At 41.7% G+C, this 13,443-nt stretch overlaps 2 protein-coding genes across 9 annotated transcripts in view; both read left to right on the top strand.

Moving 5' to 3' along the window:
• Positions 1–209: 209 nt before the first annotated feature.
• Positions 210–7,002, top strand: LOC120029566 (BTB/POZ domain-containing protein KCTD5-like). The gene is made up of 6 exons (XM_038974835.1): positions 210–838; positions 1,131–1,239; positions 3,762–3,853; positions 4,069–4,164; positions 4,362–4,487; positions 5,091–7,002. The coding sequence occupies exons 1-6, from the start codon at positions 485–487 to the stop codon at positions 5,118–5,120; spliced, it is 807 nt and encodes a 268-aa protein (XP_038830763.1). The 5' UTR covers positions 210–484; the 3' UTR covers positions 5,121–7,002.
• A 4,689-nt stretch (positions 7,003–11,691) lies between these two features.
• LOC120029460 (monocarboxylate transporter 6-like) overlaps positions 11,692–13,443 on the top strand; it is a 29,815-nt gene continuing 28,063 nt past the window's right edge. For 7 of the 8 annotated variants that reach the window (XM_038974689.1, XM_038974686.1, XM_038974685.1 and 4 more), the window contains exon 1: positions 11,692–11,817. The gene's annotated coding sequence lies outside the window, so the exon portion shown is untranslated. The remainder of the gene's footprint in view (positions 11,818–13,443) is intronic. The other variant, XM_038974687.1, reaches the window with a different exon arrangement.

The following is a 13,443-nucleotide window of genomic DNA, read 5'->3' as shown; positions in this document are numbered from 1 at the left end:
TTTAGATATAAAATCCTCTAATTAAAAGTACTTAATATAAGGAGATTTACAACATCACCAACAGAGAACACATTTTTAATTTTAAATCTCTATTGTATGACCGACAGCAAGCAGAAAAAAAAGTATATTTATTTATTAACTCTTATTTTGGAGGGGGAAAACGACATAGCGGAAGTATACAGTAATGACGTTACAACCCGGAAGGATTGCCCTCTTCTGATTAACGTTTGAATAAACAAGAATGACCAATTTGTTTTAGGAAAAGATTGCAAGCGACGTGTCAAAACATATTTAGTATATTTCAACTAAGTAATATCGATGTCTTGTTTAGAGGGTTTATGTGTGGAAATTATCGAATGTGTGTAGCAACGCCCTAATGTCAGCCACCTTGTTGGGGAAAAAGAGCCCCGTTGTGTTTACAAATCGATAAGCATTATTGTTACCCTGAAGTGTAATAATAGTGGAGGTTTTTGACGAAGAAAATATGGCCGAATTGCATGTTGTGGAGCAGAGTGTTACTGCCACAATAGAACAAACCGAGCACCGTGATGTCCGAGGCTCTGTTCGGCTGGCTGCTTCGCCCACTCTCATGGTTTCACCGCGGAGTAGCTTGCCCACCAGTCCTGGGGTGTCGAGTACTAGTAGAGCGGTGTTTGGGTTCCCAATGAAGAGCAACCTCAGTTCCCCATCGGAGCCAGCCGAGAAGCCAGAATCCCGCTGGGTTTGCCTAAATGTCGGTGGAACCTATTTTGTCACAACCAAACAGACATTGTGCAGGGACCCCAAATCGTTCCTGTACCGATTGTGTCAAGAAGATCCGGATTTGGACTCTGATAAGGTAACATAATCTATAATAATAATTTTTGGCATAACGTTCTATCATCAATCAAGGTGCATCAATGTAGCATTCATAATGCACTGCCGCTCATCGCGCACGAGATGACACCCAAACACTTTAAAATGCCTAGCTAAAATGTTAGACAATTGTAACACTTATTAAAGTGTAATGCTCAGCCATTTTACAATAATGCATTATTTTATGTGCATGTGAAGAAGCACCAGAGAAACCTTTATCTGACACTCAATAACAGACATGTGATTTGCATTTCACACTTTTATAAATATCCTAGGATGAGACGGGTGCTTACCTAATCGACAGGGACCCCACATACTTTGGCCCCATTCTGAATTACCTGCGGCATGGGAAACTGATCATGGACAAGAATCTGGCAGAGGAAGGTAAGACTGTACAAATGGTCCCCGAAGTGTAAAATACAACCCCTATCACACACCATGCTTTATTTAGAAGCAATGGGATTCTGCAGATGTGTAATACAGGCCGTTGCCCAATGGTTAGTATCATTTAAACAAAACCAAAAATAATTTCACCTTCATTTAATTAACCAGGTAAGCTAGTTGAGAACAAGTTCTCATTTACAACTGCGACCTGGCCAAGATAAAGCAAAGCAGTGTGACACAAACAACAACACAGAGTTACACATGGAATAAACAAGCGTACAGTCAATAACACAATAGAAGAAAAAAAAGAAGGTCTATATACAGTGTGTGCAAATGGCGTGAGGAGGTAAGGCAATAAATAGGCCATAGTAGTGAAGTAATTACAATTTAGCAAATTAACACTGGAGTGATAGATGAGCAGATGGTGATGTGCAAGTAGAGATACTGGTGTGCAAAAGAGCAGAAAAGTAAATAAAAACAATATGGGGATGAGGTAGGTAGATTGGGTGGGCTATTTACAGATGGGATATGTACAGCTGCAGCGATCAGATAGCTGATGTTTAAAGTTAGTGAGGGAAATATAAGTCTCCAGCTTCAGCGATTTTTGCAAATCGTTCCAGTCATTGGCAGCAGAGAACTGGAAGGAAAGGCGGCCAAAGGAGGTGTTGGCTTTGGGGGTGACCAGTGAGATATACCTGCTGGAGCGCGTGCTACGGGTGGGTGTTGTTATCGTGAGCTGAGATAAGGCGGCGCTTTACCTAGCATAGACTTATAGATGACCTGGAGCCAGTGGGTTTGGCGACGAATATGTAGCGAGGGCCAGCCGACTAGAGCATACAGGTCGCAGAGGTGGGTGGTATAAAGGGCTTTGGTGACAAAACGGATGGCACTGTGATAGACTGCATCCAGTTTGCTGAGTAGAGTATTGGAAGCTATTTTGTAAATGACATCGCCGAAGTCGAGGATCGGTAGGATAGTCAGTTTTACAAGGGTATGTTTGGCGGCGTGAGTGAAGGAGGATTTGTTGCGAAATAGGAAGCCTATTTTAGATTTAATTATGGATTGGAGATGTTTAATATGAGTCTGGAAGGAGAGTTTACAGTCTAGCCAGACACCTAGGTATTTGTAGTTGTCCACATATTCTAAGTCAGAACCGTCCAGAGTAGTGATGCTAGTCGGGCGGGCGGGTGCAGGCAGCGAATGGTTGAAGAGCATGCATTTGGTTTTACTAGCATTTAAGAGCAGTTGGAGGGCACGGAAGGAGTGTTGTATGGCATTGGAGCTCGTTTGGAGGTTAATTAACACAGTTTCCAAAGAAGGGCCAGATGTATACAGAATGGTGTCGTCTGCGTAGAGGTGGATCAGGGAATCACCCGCAGCAAGAGCGACATTGTTGATATATACAGAGAAAAGAGTCAGCCCGAGAATTGAACCCTGTGGTACCCCCATAGAGACTGCCAGAGGTCCGGACAACAGGCCCTCCGATTTGACACACTGAACTCTGTCTGAGAAGTAGTTGGTGAACTAGGCGAGGCAGTCGTTTGAGAAACCAAGGCTGTTGAGACTGCTGATAAGAATACGGTGATTGACAGAGTCGAAAGCCTTGGCCAGGTCAATGAAGACGCCTGCACAGTACTGTCTTTTTTTGATGGCGGTTATGATATCGTTTAGTACCTTGAGCGTGGCTGAGGTGCACCCGTGACCAGCTCGGAAACCGGATTGCACAGCGGAGAAGGTACGGTGGGATTCGAAATGGTCAGTGATCTGTTTATTAACTTGGCTTTTGAAGACTTTAGAAAGGCAGGGCAGGATGGATATAGGTCTATAACAGTTTGGGTCTAGAGTGTCACCCCCTTTGAAGAGGGAGATGACCGCGGCAGCTTTCCAATCTTTAGGGATCTCGGACGATACGAAAGAGAGGTTGAACAGACTGGTAATAGGGGTTGCAACAATGGCGGAAGATAATTTTAGGAAGAGAGGGTCCAGATTGTCTAGCCCAGCGGATTTGTACGCGTCCGGGTTTTGCAGCTCTTTCAGAACATCTGCTATCTGGATTTGGGTGAAGGAGAAGCTGGGGAGACTTGGGCAAGTAGCTGCGGGGGGTGCGGAGTTGTTGGCCGGGGTTGGGGTAGCCAGGAGGAAAGCATGGCCAGCCGTAGAGAAATGCTTATTGAGATTCTCGATTATCTTGGATTTATCGGTGCTGACAGTGTACAGTGGGCAGCTGGGAGGAGGTGCTCTTATTCTCCATGGACTTTAGTGTCCCAAAACTTTTTGGAGTTAGAGCTACAGGATGCAAATTTCTGTTTGAAAAAGCTAGCCTTTGCTTTCCTGACTGACTGCGTGTATTGGTTCCTGACTTCCTTGAAAAGGTGCATATCGCGGGGACTATTCGATGCTAGTGCAGTCCGCCACAGGATGTTTTTGTGCTGGTCGAGGGCAGTCAGGTCAAGAGTGAACCAAGGGCTACATCTGTTCTTAGTTCTACATCATGTGACTAAACTATTGGTTGGCTCTCTCAGGTGTCCTTGAGGAGGCGGAGTTCTACAATATTGTATCACTAGTAAGGCTGGTCAAGGAGAGGATACGGGACAACGAGAACAGGACATCTCAGGTATGTCAGGGAAATGCAGACATAATGAATGGAAAGGCCTTGGACCGGGATGGATGATGCCATTGATGTTGTGAAATAGCACATGCTAAACCAAACACTAAAATGTCAGAGGATGAGTGTGTTTACATGACACTGTTCAAAAGCAAAACATTTACTGGCAAGTTAACCCTCATGTGTACAGGTGGCTTTTATTGTAGTGTCTGTTTTTCTCTCAGGGCCCAGTGAAGCATGTGTACCGGGTGCTGCAGTGCCAGGAGGAGGAGCTCACCCAAATGGTGTCCACAATGTCAGACGGCTGGAAGTTTGAGCAGGTGAGCCTAATAGTCCTCATGTCACACTTGTCTTTAAATCCATAGGTCATTGGTGGTAAGTCTGGTAATGTCCCTCCCTTTTTCCAGTGCCTTAAAAGGTTATTTTGAAATCTCAAACTTTGCCTAAAATTTCATGTGAAGATGACTTTTAAGCTTATTTTACAATCCCACTTACCCTTTACCATTTCCCCTCACAGCTCATAAGCATCGGCTCGTCCTATAACTATGGCAATGAGGACCAGGCTGAATTTCTGTGTGTGGTTTCCCGGGAGCTCAACAACTCCACTAACGGCATTGTTATCGAGCCCACTGAGAAGGCCAAGGTGAGATCAGCATTTGAGAGTGTCTGGAACTCATGTGTTGGGCATGAAGTCAGAAGATTCTCGCTTGTAGGGATAGTTCACTGCAACATCAAAGTTTGTCAGGCGTTTCCGACTTCAAAAGTGGTCTAATGTGTAGATTGAGCTGCATTGTTTCCTTCAAATAAGATCATGAAATTAGCCGGTGCCTAATCTCGGAAACCCAGAACTAAAGTCTTGCATAATTATGTCAGATGTTCGATTAGGTTCTGGGGGCAGATGTGTTAGAAAAAGATACAAGAACGAGGAATGGAAGGAGACCTGTAGCTCCATCCCCCTCTGTAAGTCTATGGGCAAAAAGTCCCCTCTCCTTCCTAAATTCGAAAGGTACGAACACCTGCGAAACTGTGATTTCTCCAAATGATCAGTGACGAAAACACCTGAGCACCGGAACAAAGTTCCCCGTTAGTCGTCGCATCCCACAGTCTGTTGACAGATGCTACGATACCATTTATATTACGTGCGTCTGTCCGTGAGAGATTAGCCAGTGCCTATCTCTCCCACTCATTTTGGATTGAGGTATATACTGTTGCTGGATCTAGACTGACACGTTTTTTCTCCCTACAGATCCTCCAGGAGCGAGGTTCACGGATGTAAAGAGACTCCCAGGCCTGAGCTTACCCTTCTCAGCTCATGTGACATTTCCTGACGTCTCCTGCACCACCTCAGCCATGGTTCATATCTTCACCCCTTCCACCACCAACCCCACTCCCCCCTTCACCTCCCCCTCCTCTGGGTGTGCCTTTCCACAGTGGGGGGGGGGTTCCCATCCTCCTCGCCTACAGTGCTACAACATAACCCCATTGCCATTTCTTATTCTCAGTTATATTCGTGAACATTTGAGGGATTCTGAAGAGATGACAATAGAGTATTTATTATTAAATGTAATACCTTTTGTCATAAGTTGGATTTTGAAGATTCCGGTTTTGCCCCTGATCATAGCCCCCCATCTTGTCCATAGTACATCCACACAGAGCTAAATCATTGTCACTGTCCTCATTCAGGTGATCACACAGTTAATGGGGAGCCGTTTCCTTTTCTGTCTGGCTTTGTCGACTCGGTGGAAATCTGTGATCATCTCCTCAGGACTTTCAAAGGACAAAAAAAGAAAGCCGAAAAATCTACTGACTGTGACCTGCCCCCTTCTACAACCCTGAAGATTCACCTATGGGGTGAGAGGATGCTGTAAGCAACATAGCCCACCCTCTGACCTCCACTCCTAGTCCTTACATCTCCACAGCTGGAGCGCTAAGGCAGTTCATAGTTGCTTGGGAAGCTGAAAGCCGAGAGGTGGGGCTAAGGACAGAGAAGTCACTGGAATATTCTACAGCCCTCAAATTCAAATCTGGACCTCAAAGCCAGTTCTACTGCTTTTTTTTGTTATTCTTCCCCTCTAATCGTGGACTGATTTTTAACCTGGGACACCAGGTGGGTGCAATTAATAATCAGGTAGAACAGAAAGCCAGCAGTAGTCCGGACCTCGTTGGGTAAAATTTGAACACCCCTGTTCTACAGCATCTCTCTTTTGGTCTTCTTGTGCAGTCAGTCCTGCTCTCACAGCAACTCTTGCCCAATAAGACCAGACGATAGTGGGGAGATACAGACCCTTGTCTAACAGAGGCTCCACCCCACCATAGTTCATCAGTGACTTCTACTGCTGAGCATCCATCACACACATTTTCTTTTTGGCTCGGGTCAAAGTTCTTTGTCACCAGGAGGGCACATATTTTCTTACAGCCGTACTAAGGATGTTTCAGTACAAAAGAAAACACACAACTTAAAAGACTAAACCACACACACATGTACACAATTGTCAGGCATGTGAGGAATATAAATCTATATATAATGAAATTATATGGAGAAAAAAAATGAATGCAAATGGTGTAGTTATTCATTTCTGTTTCATAGTTGTTATATTTGTGTAGTATGGGGAGTTCTATTCCATTGAGCGAGGAAATATCACTCCTCTAAACCAATTTTCCTGAGGTGTTTCCCCCAATGACAAAGGTGTATGTTTGTGTATGTAGTGCCTCTGCTATTCATCAATGATTTAAATTATGATCAGCGACCCAGTTTTTCAGCGACACAACTTCTAAGTAGATTTTTTTGTTACTTTTAACCCTTTCAAATGATCCTTCTTGCAGATATACTATTATGTTCTCTTGCATATCTTAGAATTGTAATTGGAGATTAAAGAGATGGGTTATTGAATAAGCTTTTATTTGACATCGAAAGATGGTATGTGTCCTATACAGTGGTCTTGTGACCCTGTTGGACTTGTATTCATCTGTATGATGCCTCAAAGCCTAGAGCCCCTTTTCCCTCTGGCGTTGTTTCCTTTTCATGCCAATTGTCACTCACTCTGCATTTGCCTCTTACACACCTTGGTGTACATTCAGTTGAACAGCTTTGCTTTACATTTTGCAGTATTTACTGTATTAATTCTGTAGTATGCTGAAATGAATGTTTTAAATACCTACGTTTGGATCTTTTTATAGAGTAGACGTAACCACAGGAACATTGGGTATTGAAAATTCCGCATGGATGTGACTTCAGCTTTTGACTTGTTACGTTGGGGGAAAAGAAGGAAATTATACTTTGTTTCTCACAGTGTCACATCTCTCTGTGCCAACCAACAGTGATGGGTACAAGCTTGTCTGGAGTATACCTCTCTTATTCACATATCATTGTCCCAGGAGTAAATCCTGGAATTGCCCCATTTGTAATACTTCTGAAAAGTTCAATTTATTCTTTCAATCTGACTGTGTACTTAAAAGAAGTACCCTACAGGTAACCAATATCACATAATTTTTGTTTTACTGGCGTCACAAAATCCATACACCTTTTCCTGTGTATAATGAATATTTGGTGCAATTATGTTATATCAGCATGATTTAAGAATGCGTTCGGCTTAAAACACACACAAATAATTACCTGTGCTGTTGTCATGCTCCATGACTGTTTTATCAGACTCTAGAGCTCTGACAATGTTGCTGTGACTTTTATTTCTCCTCTTGGAGTGGATGTTGTGCAATTCTACTATGAAACTGGGACAAAAGTGCAGTAGTGCACAGACTGTGCTGCTAGAAGAATGCCTGACTGACTGTCTGATAGAGAGACACCTTCTCCTCTTTGGGCCTTTTTCAAAGCTCCCAGAGGTTGTTCTATTTCCCTTTGTCGTGTCCAGTGTTGTGCCTTTGACCTGTGTTGTGCACAGTTGTCCCCCCCCCCGCCCGCGGTTTATGAGGCTCGTATCGGAAATGAAAAGCTACAAGACACAGAGGGACTCGTGTTGTGTGGTCCTCGGTTGGTTCAATCTCCCATTATTAGTCAGTGAGAGGAAAAAGCCCCCTGGAATAGACCTTTACGAGTCTATTCTGTCGTCAAGACTAGGGCCTGTTTGTTCATGTGCAATGCAGATTCATACTTAACTCCTTTTCTTTTAATGCCAATACTTTTGAACCAAGGCTCCCCGTATTGACCCCTGTAGCTCTTGAACCTTTGCCTGTGTTTGTCGCTGCATTCTTCCGGTTTTCTTTCTTGAAATGTGTGTAGACTGTAGGTGTGGTTGGCTTTGTAAGTTTATCCCACAACCGAGGCAGAGAAAAGGAGACCGTAGTTGTAATCAAAGCAGGGCCCCAGTATATCTTAGTAAAAACCAGCAGTGCACTTTTCTTTTGGAAAAACGCCAAGACTGCATAAGCCACGTTTATTTGGCTTTCTCTCTTGAATTGCATGTTTAAGGCAATTTATGCTGTTTATTTTGATGCCATGATAACTATACTGACAGTTGTTTTACTGTATTGTTTGCGTTCACTTTTGAAGCACTTATTTTTACGTTCAGTGAACCCAAATGTCTCCTTTTGACATTTATTTGTTTTGTTTATACTTGCAGATTGATTCATCCGATTTTGAAAAGGAACTTTTTATTCGGATAAAAACGATCATTGCAAAAAAAGAAAGTGTTCCCCATCACTGCACTATTCAGATATTTGTGCAATTTTAACAAATCTGCAAAAAAATACTCTCATTCTGGCACGTAAAAACATGAGAGCATGCATTGTACTAGAGATGATGTTATGTACTGGAATTTGTCTGACCTCTGTGTTAGTGCAACGTGTATTTGGTGCATGGTTGGAGAGCAGAGGGAAGGCATGGCTATGTGTTAGGTGTAGATTTCTTGTGTGGAACAGTGGGTCTGCAACTAGAAGTATTCTCTAATCATGCTTTGTTTTTATGTTGTTTTTGTATCCTGTCATGTCAATTTAACAGTAGGCCTAGCTAAAAAAAAGAACTAGCTTAAAGTTAACCTCAAATAAACATTGTCTAATGAAAACTGAACAAAACTGCATACCCCAACCTTGGATTTAGTATCAACTCAAACTAAAACTACACATGCAAAATGAAAAGGATCATTTGAATCCTGGCTCATTCTGCCATAGTTAATCTGTAACACCTGCATGCATTTATAAACATACACACATACACATTTAGACGTACTGAAAATGTCAACTATTAACAGTTATTTTAAGTGTATTAATTTATCAACAGTATTAATGTCAAATGTGATTATTGTCAATGGAGACTGTGGAGAGTGAAACTTTTTGTCTGATGTCCTTTTGCTTTTATTTATTTTATATTTTGGAATTTTGTCTACCAACGTAGTTTCTTTAAATGTAAAATTTTTAACAAAATCCAGTCTGGTTTTTAATCATAAAATGTGTCTCTGTGTTTTAAAATGTGTGTGTGTAACTTGTGTTTTGTACAGCTGTCTACTAGCCCCAACGGTTCCGCCAAACCCAACGGTTCGCCAAGGTTTACATCGTCTGGCCTTGTGCAATACACTCCTAACCCCCCCGCGTCCGGTTCGTACATAAAACATCCTCCATTCAGGCTGGAAAGACATCGGTTTCCTCCTTAACTTGATTTAATGGGGGGGCTGGACTAAAAAACCTGGGAAAATATGTGTACTGTCTAAACATCGCTCATTCAATAGCCAACCATGCTCGAAAGTAAAATAGACCTGTAAATATAACAAATATTTTACAGTATGGGTAGGCTACAGTATTGCTGTGCAATAGGAGCCCGACATCATACCTATTTTTAATCTCGGAGCAGGCCTGGAAATGCAGGACAATCCACATTATTTCAAAAGAATGGACAGATTCCACAAGACATCCAATGAAACAACAGCTGACATGTCTGATTGTCCATTTCACCAGCACTGCATAAAATATGATTCCTAGGAGAAAAAGAAAATGAGATTGAATAAATATGGTAGAAGCATATTTTGTAACAAGAGTGAGTAACGGTCGGTGACATCACATGAACCGCTTATGTGTATTGGTGTGAAGCGAAAGATGTCTGCAATGGTAAACTTGGTGATAGTTGGTTTTAATAGGGCTGGTACACCAACATCTGTGAGTATACATTTGTGTTAGGCTCTGTTTCAAAAGGGAGAAATGAGAGGCTGACACTGTGGTGTTACCTTTGCAGGCAATGGCTGTCTAGTGCTGCCTTCTGTGGTAGTCAGTCTCACTTGTTTAAAGGCCCTGTCTTAACTGGGGAGGACAGGAGAGAGATGAGAGGGGAAGAGTTCACAGGATGTAACAGCAGAAACGCTTTGTGTGTGTGCATGAGGAACTGTGACAAAGGAAATAGTAAGTATGACCTAACGGTTACTTGTTATCATGAATCCAACTCAATGAAAGGGGTCATACTTGGAACAGAAACAAACGTGATCGTTGTTAAGGCACTTGAGCTCAGTTTCGAGTGTCATAGCAAAGGGTCTGAATACTTATGTAAATAAGGTTTTTCACTTTTCACCTTGTCAATATGGGGTATTGTGTGTAGATTGATGAGGAAAACAATTGATTTAATCCATTTTGGAATAAGGCTGTAACGTAATTTTTTTTTTTAAAGTCAAGGGGTCTGAATACTTTCCAAATGCACTGTAAATAGAAATGTTTATAGATCAATAAATGCACACATAAATAAATGAAATACAAAAATAGTGACCAAAGTTCATTCCTGTTTCTCCACATATTTGTATGTATTAAATTATTGATCTATGTATCATCTAAATATTCACACTTTCATTCATATATATATTTATTAATGTATTTCTTCCTCTGATTTGATAATGTGGGGGTGTCAATCAAACATCTGTGGGTGGTAAGCATGCACAACATTGATCAACCAATGTCTTGCAACGTCTTGCTTTTGCCTGGCTCTGATGGTCCAAAAAGAGAGATGTACAACCCGTAGATAGCTACATTAGCCCAGTTTTTCTGGCAAGTAGTATGGCTGCAATCTTGGGTCAGCTAGCTGCTACAAGGGACAGAGAGGTGAACCCATACATGTTTTACAATTTGGAGGAAGTTGCCTAATGACTTCACCAGAGTTCAGGTGATAACAGAGACTCCTGATGCAGCACAACATAGACAATTGGCCTCTGGGCCACCATAATCACAGTTTTTCAAATGGTCATTCAGTACAGTACTGTTTCAAAACTGAACGCACCCCAGGCAAATGCACCGTGGCATTGATCAACCAATGGTGTGTTAGATACCACCCACATACGTTTGTTTGACACCCCTTCATTATCATATTTGAGGAAGAAATACAGAAATAATATAAATGAATAAAATGAAAGTGGGATTAACTATTTAAATAATTATGTACCCTATGTATGTTTGCATCATTTATCCATGTATTAATTAATATTTTTATGTGTGCATCTATTTATGTATCTATTTATTTATATATTTGTATATTTATGTGTGCATTTATTCAACTATTTCTAACTATGGCAGGTTTCATCCTTCATAGAAGCGGCTTGTACAGTAATGCCAAATCGGATAAACTGTGTTGGCCATTCCTGAGCATGTAATGTAACGGTATACTGGTAAATATGACTGCTAGTACAGCTCAGAGAAAATAAACCGTCTATCATACAAGGAAGTACGCCTCACATTGCAATTTCTTTGACCACTCTATTTTTTTAAATGTCATAATCAAGCAGATTTTTCTACCCCTCATGTCCACGACAGATTGGTCTGGATTGACAGTACCAACGGACCAAAATGTGACTGTTCGTAATGCAATCTGTGATAAACATAACCGCATCAAGGCTCTTACATCCTGGTCTCCTCCCACCCCACCGAGAACGCGATATTGTTGCTCCAAGGCAGAGGCTAGGAGTTTCAGTTGGTTTGTGTATGATGTGGTAGAAAGGGTAAAAATGGTCGAAGCGAAGTAATGGCCGTCAGAAATAATACTTAACCTCAAAAAGGTAAGAAACTTGCGCTATGGGTGGCTTGCCAACGTGTTTATGTGTAAGGTATACAAGCCTTTCTAGCCGACCTTAATTTGCTGAGCAATGTGACAGTCTACTGAAAAACAATAGGCTAATTGTGTTGCTTTCCTATTATGTCAGTGTTTTTATTATGAGACTGGACATAAATTAAACTAAATGTAACCTATGTATTTTTGACGGGAAGTAGGCTATTTGAGCCAAGAAGATAATCTTCAACAATAATAACAGACAGTAGACTATAGGGCAGGCAAACTGTTTTCACACCGCCATAGATGCTGGTCGACGAGTTGTGATCTCGAGCGTTGTGCTGTTGCTGTACATTTGATTCAAAATAGCCGCTCTGTAATTTGGAGTTCGCATACGGTCAATGGTTTGGATGTAACGAGGTCTAGGTCTTTCTTGACCCAGATAGATTTTGATCTCCTACAGTTAAGATTCCTAATATCAAATAGATTGATATTGGCATGCCACGTGGATATGCTACTAGAGCGCCAAAGGGACCAGAAAACCAATTGCTACTGAAAATTGAATTGGATGTTGATGCCCAAATTGGACCATGGCACCACAGTCTTTGAAGATTGTCCAACTACTCACACATTTAAGTTTTAGAATGGGATAAATGACAGCTGAGTTACATGCTTCTCATCCTGTCATGAATGTGCGCCTAAATGCAAATTATAGGCAATGTTTGGAAATATTTAAGGCTAATTACGCACAGTCGCAATGTGAATTTGTGCCACTAAACAAAGATTACATCCATAAATCTTCACTGGAAAAGGTATTGCACAGTAGGCCATTCATTCGAATTTGTAGACTTTCTCAAGCATATGCAAATATGTGCCATATATCCTACTCCCTTCCCCCTTCATGAACAGTCAAGAATAGGGGAATTCTATGGGATTATTATCAAATCAAAATTGATTGGTTGCATACACATGGTTAGCAGATGTTAATGCGAGTGTAGCGAAATGCTTGTGCTTCTAGTCCCGACAGTGCAGTAATAGCCAACAAGTAATCTAACAGTTCCCCAACAACTACCTAATACACACAAATCTAAAAGGGGAATGAGACTATGTACATATACATATATGGATGAGCGATGGTTGAGCGGCATAGGCAAGTGCAGTAGATTATATAAAATACAGTATATACATAATGTAAGATATGTAAACATTTATTAAAGTGGCATTATTTAAAGGGACTAGTGATCCATTTATTAAAGTGGCCAGTGATTGGGTCTCAATCTAGGCAGCAGCCTCTCTGAGTTAGTGATTCCTGTTTAGCAGTCTGATGGCCTCTACCTTTGATGCACCTGTACTGACATCACCATTTGGATGATAGCTGTGTGAACAGGCAGTGGCTCGGGTGGTTGTTGTCCTTGATGATCTTTTTGGCCTTCCTGTGACATCGGGTGCTGTAGGTGTCATGGAAGGCAGGTAGTTTGCCCCTGTAATGCGTTGTGCAGACCGCACCACCCTCTGGAGAGCCTTGCGGTTGAGAGCGGTGCCGTTGCCGTGATACAGCCTGACAGGATGCTCGATTGTGCATCTTTATTTTTTTACCGTTATTTAACTAGGCAAGTCAGTTAAGAACAAATTCTTA

The sequence above is a fragment of the Salvelinus namaycush genome, chromosome 35 (assembly GCF_016432855.1).
Source record: "Salvelinus namaycush isolate Seneca chromosome 35, SaNama_1.0, whole genome shotgun sequence".
NCBI classification, from domain to species: Eukaryota; Metazoa; Chordata; class Actinopteri; order Salmoniformes; family Salmonidae; genus Salvelinus; species Salvelinus namaycush.
Note: the sequence above shows the minus strand (reverse complement) of the source record. Positions and strands in the feature narration are given on the sequence as shown.

Excerpts from the sequence above, each read along its gene's own strand:
- LOC120029566 (XM_038974835.1), top strand. The coding sequence starts at position 485 with ATGGCCGAATTGCATGTTGTGGAGCAGAGTGTTACTGCCACAATAGAA. Across the intron at positions 839-1,130 it reads CGGATTTGGACTCTGATAAG|GATGAGACGGGTGCTTACCT; the intron begins GTAACATAATCT and ends TAAATATCCTAG. Across the intron at positions 1,240-3,761 it reads CAAGAATCTGGCAGAGGAAG|GTGTCCTTGAGGAGGCGGAG; the intron begins GTAAGACTGTAC and ends TGGCTCTCTCAG.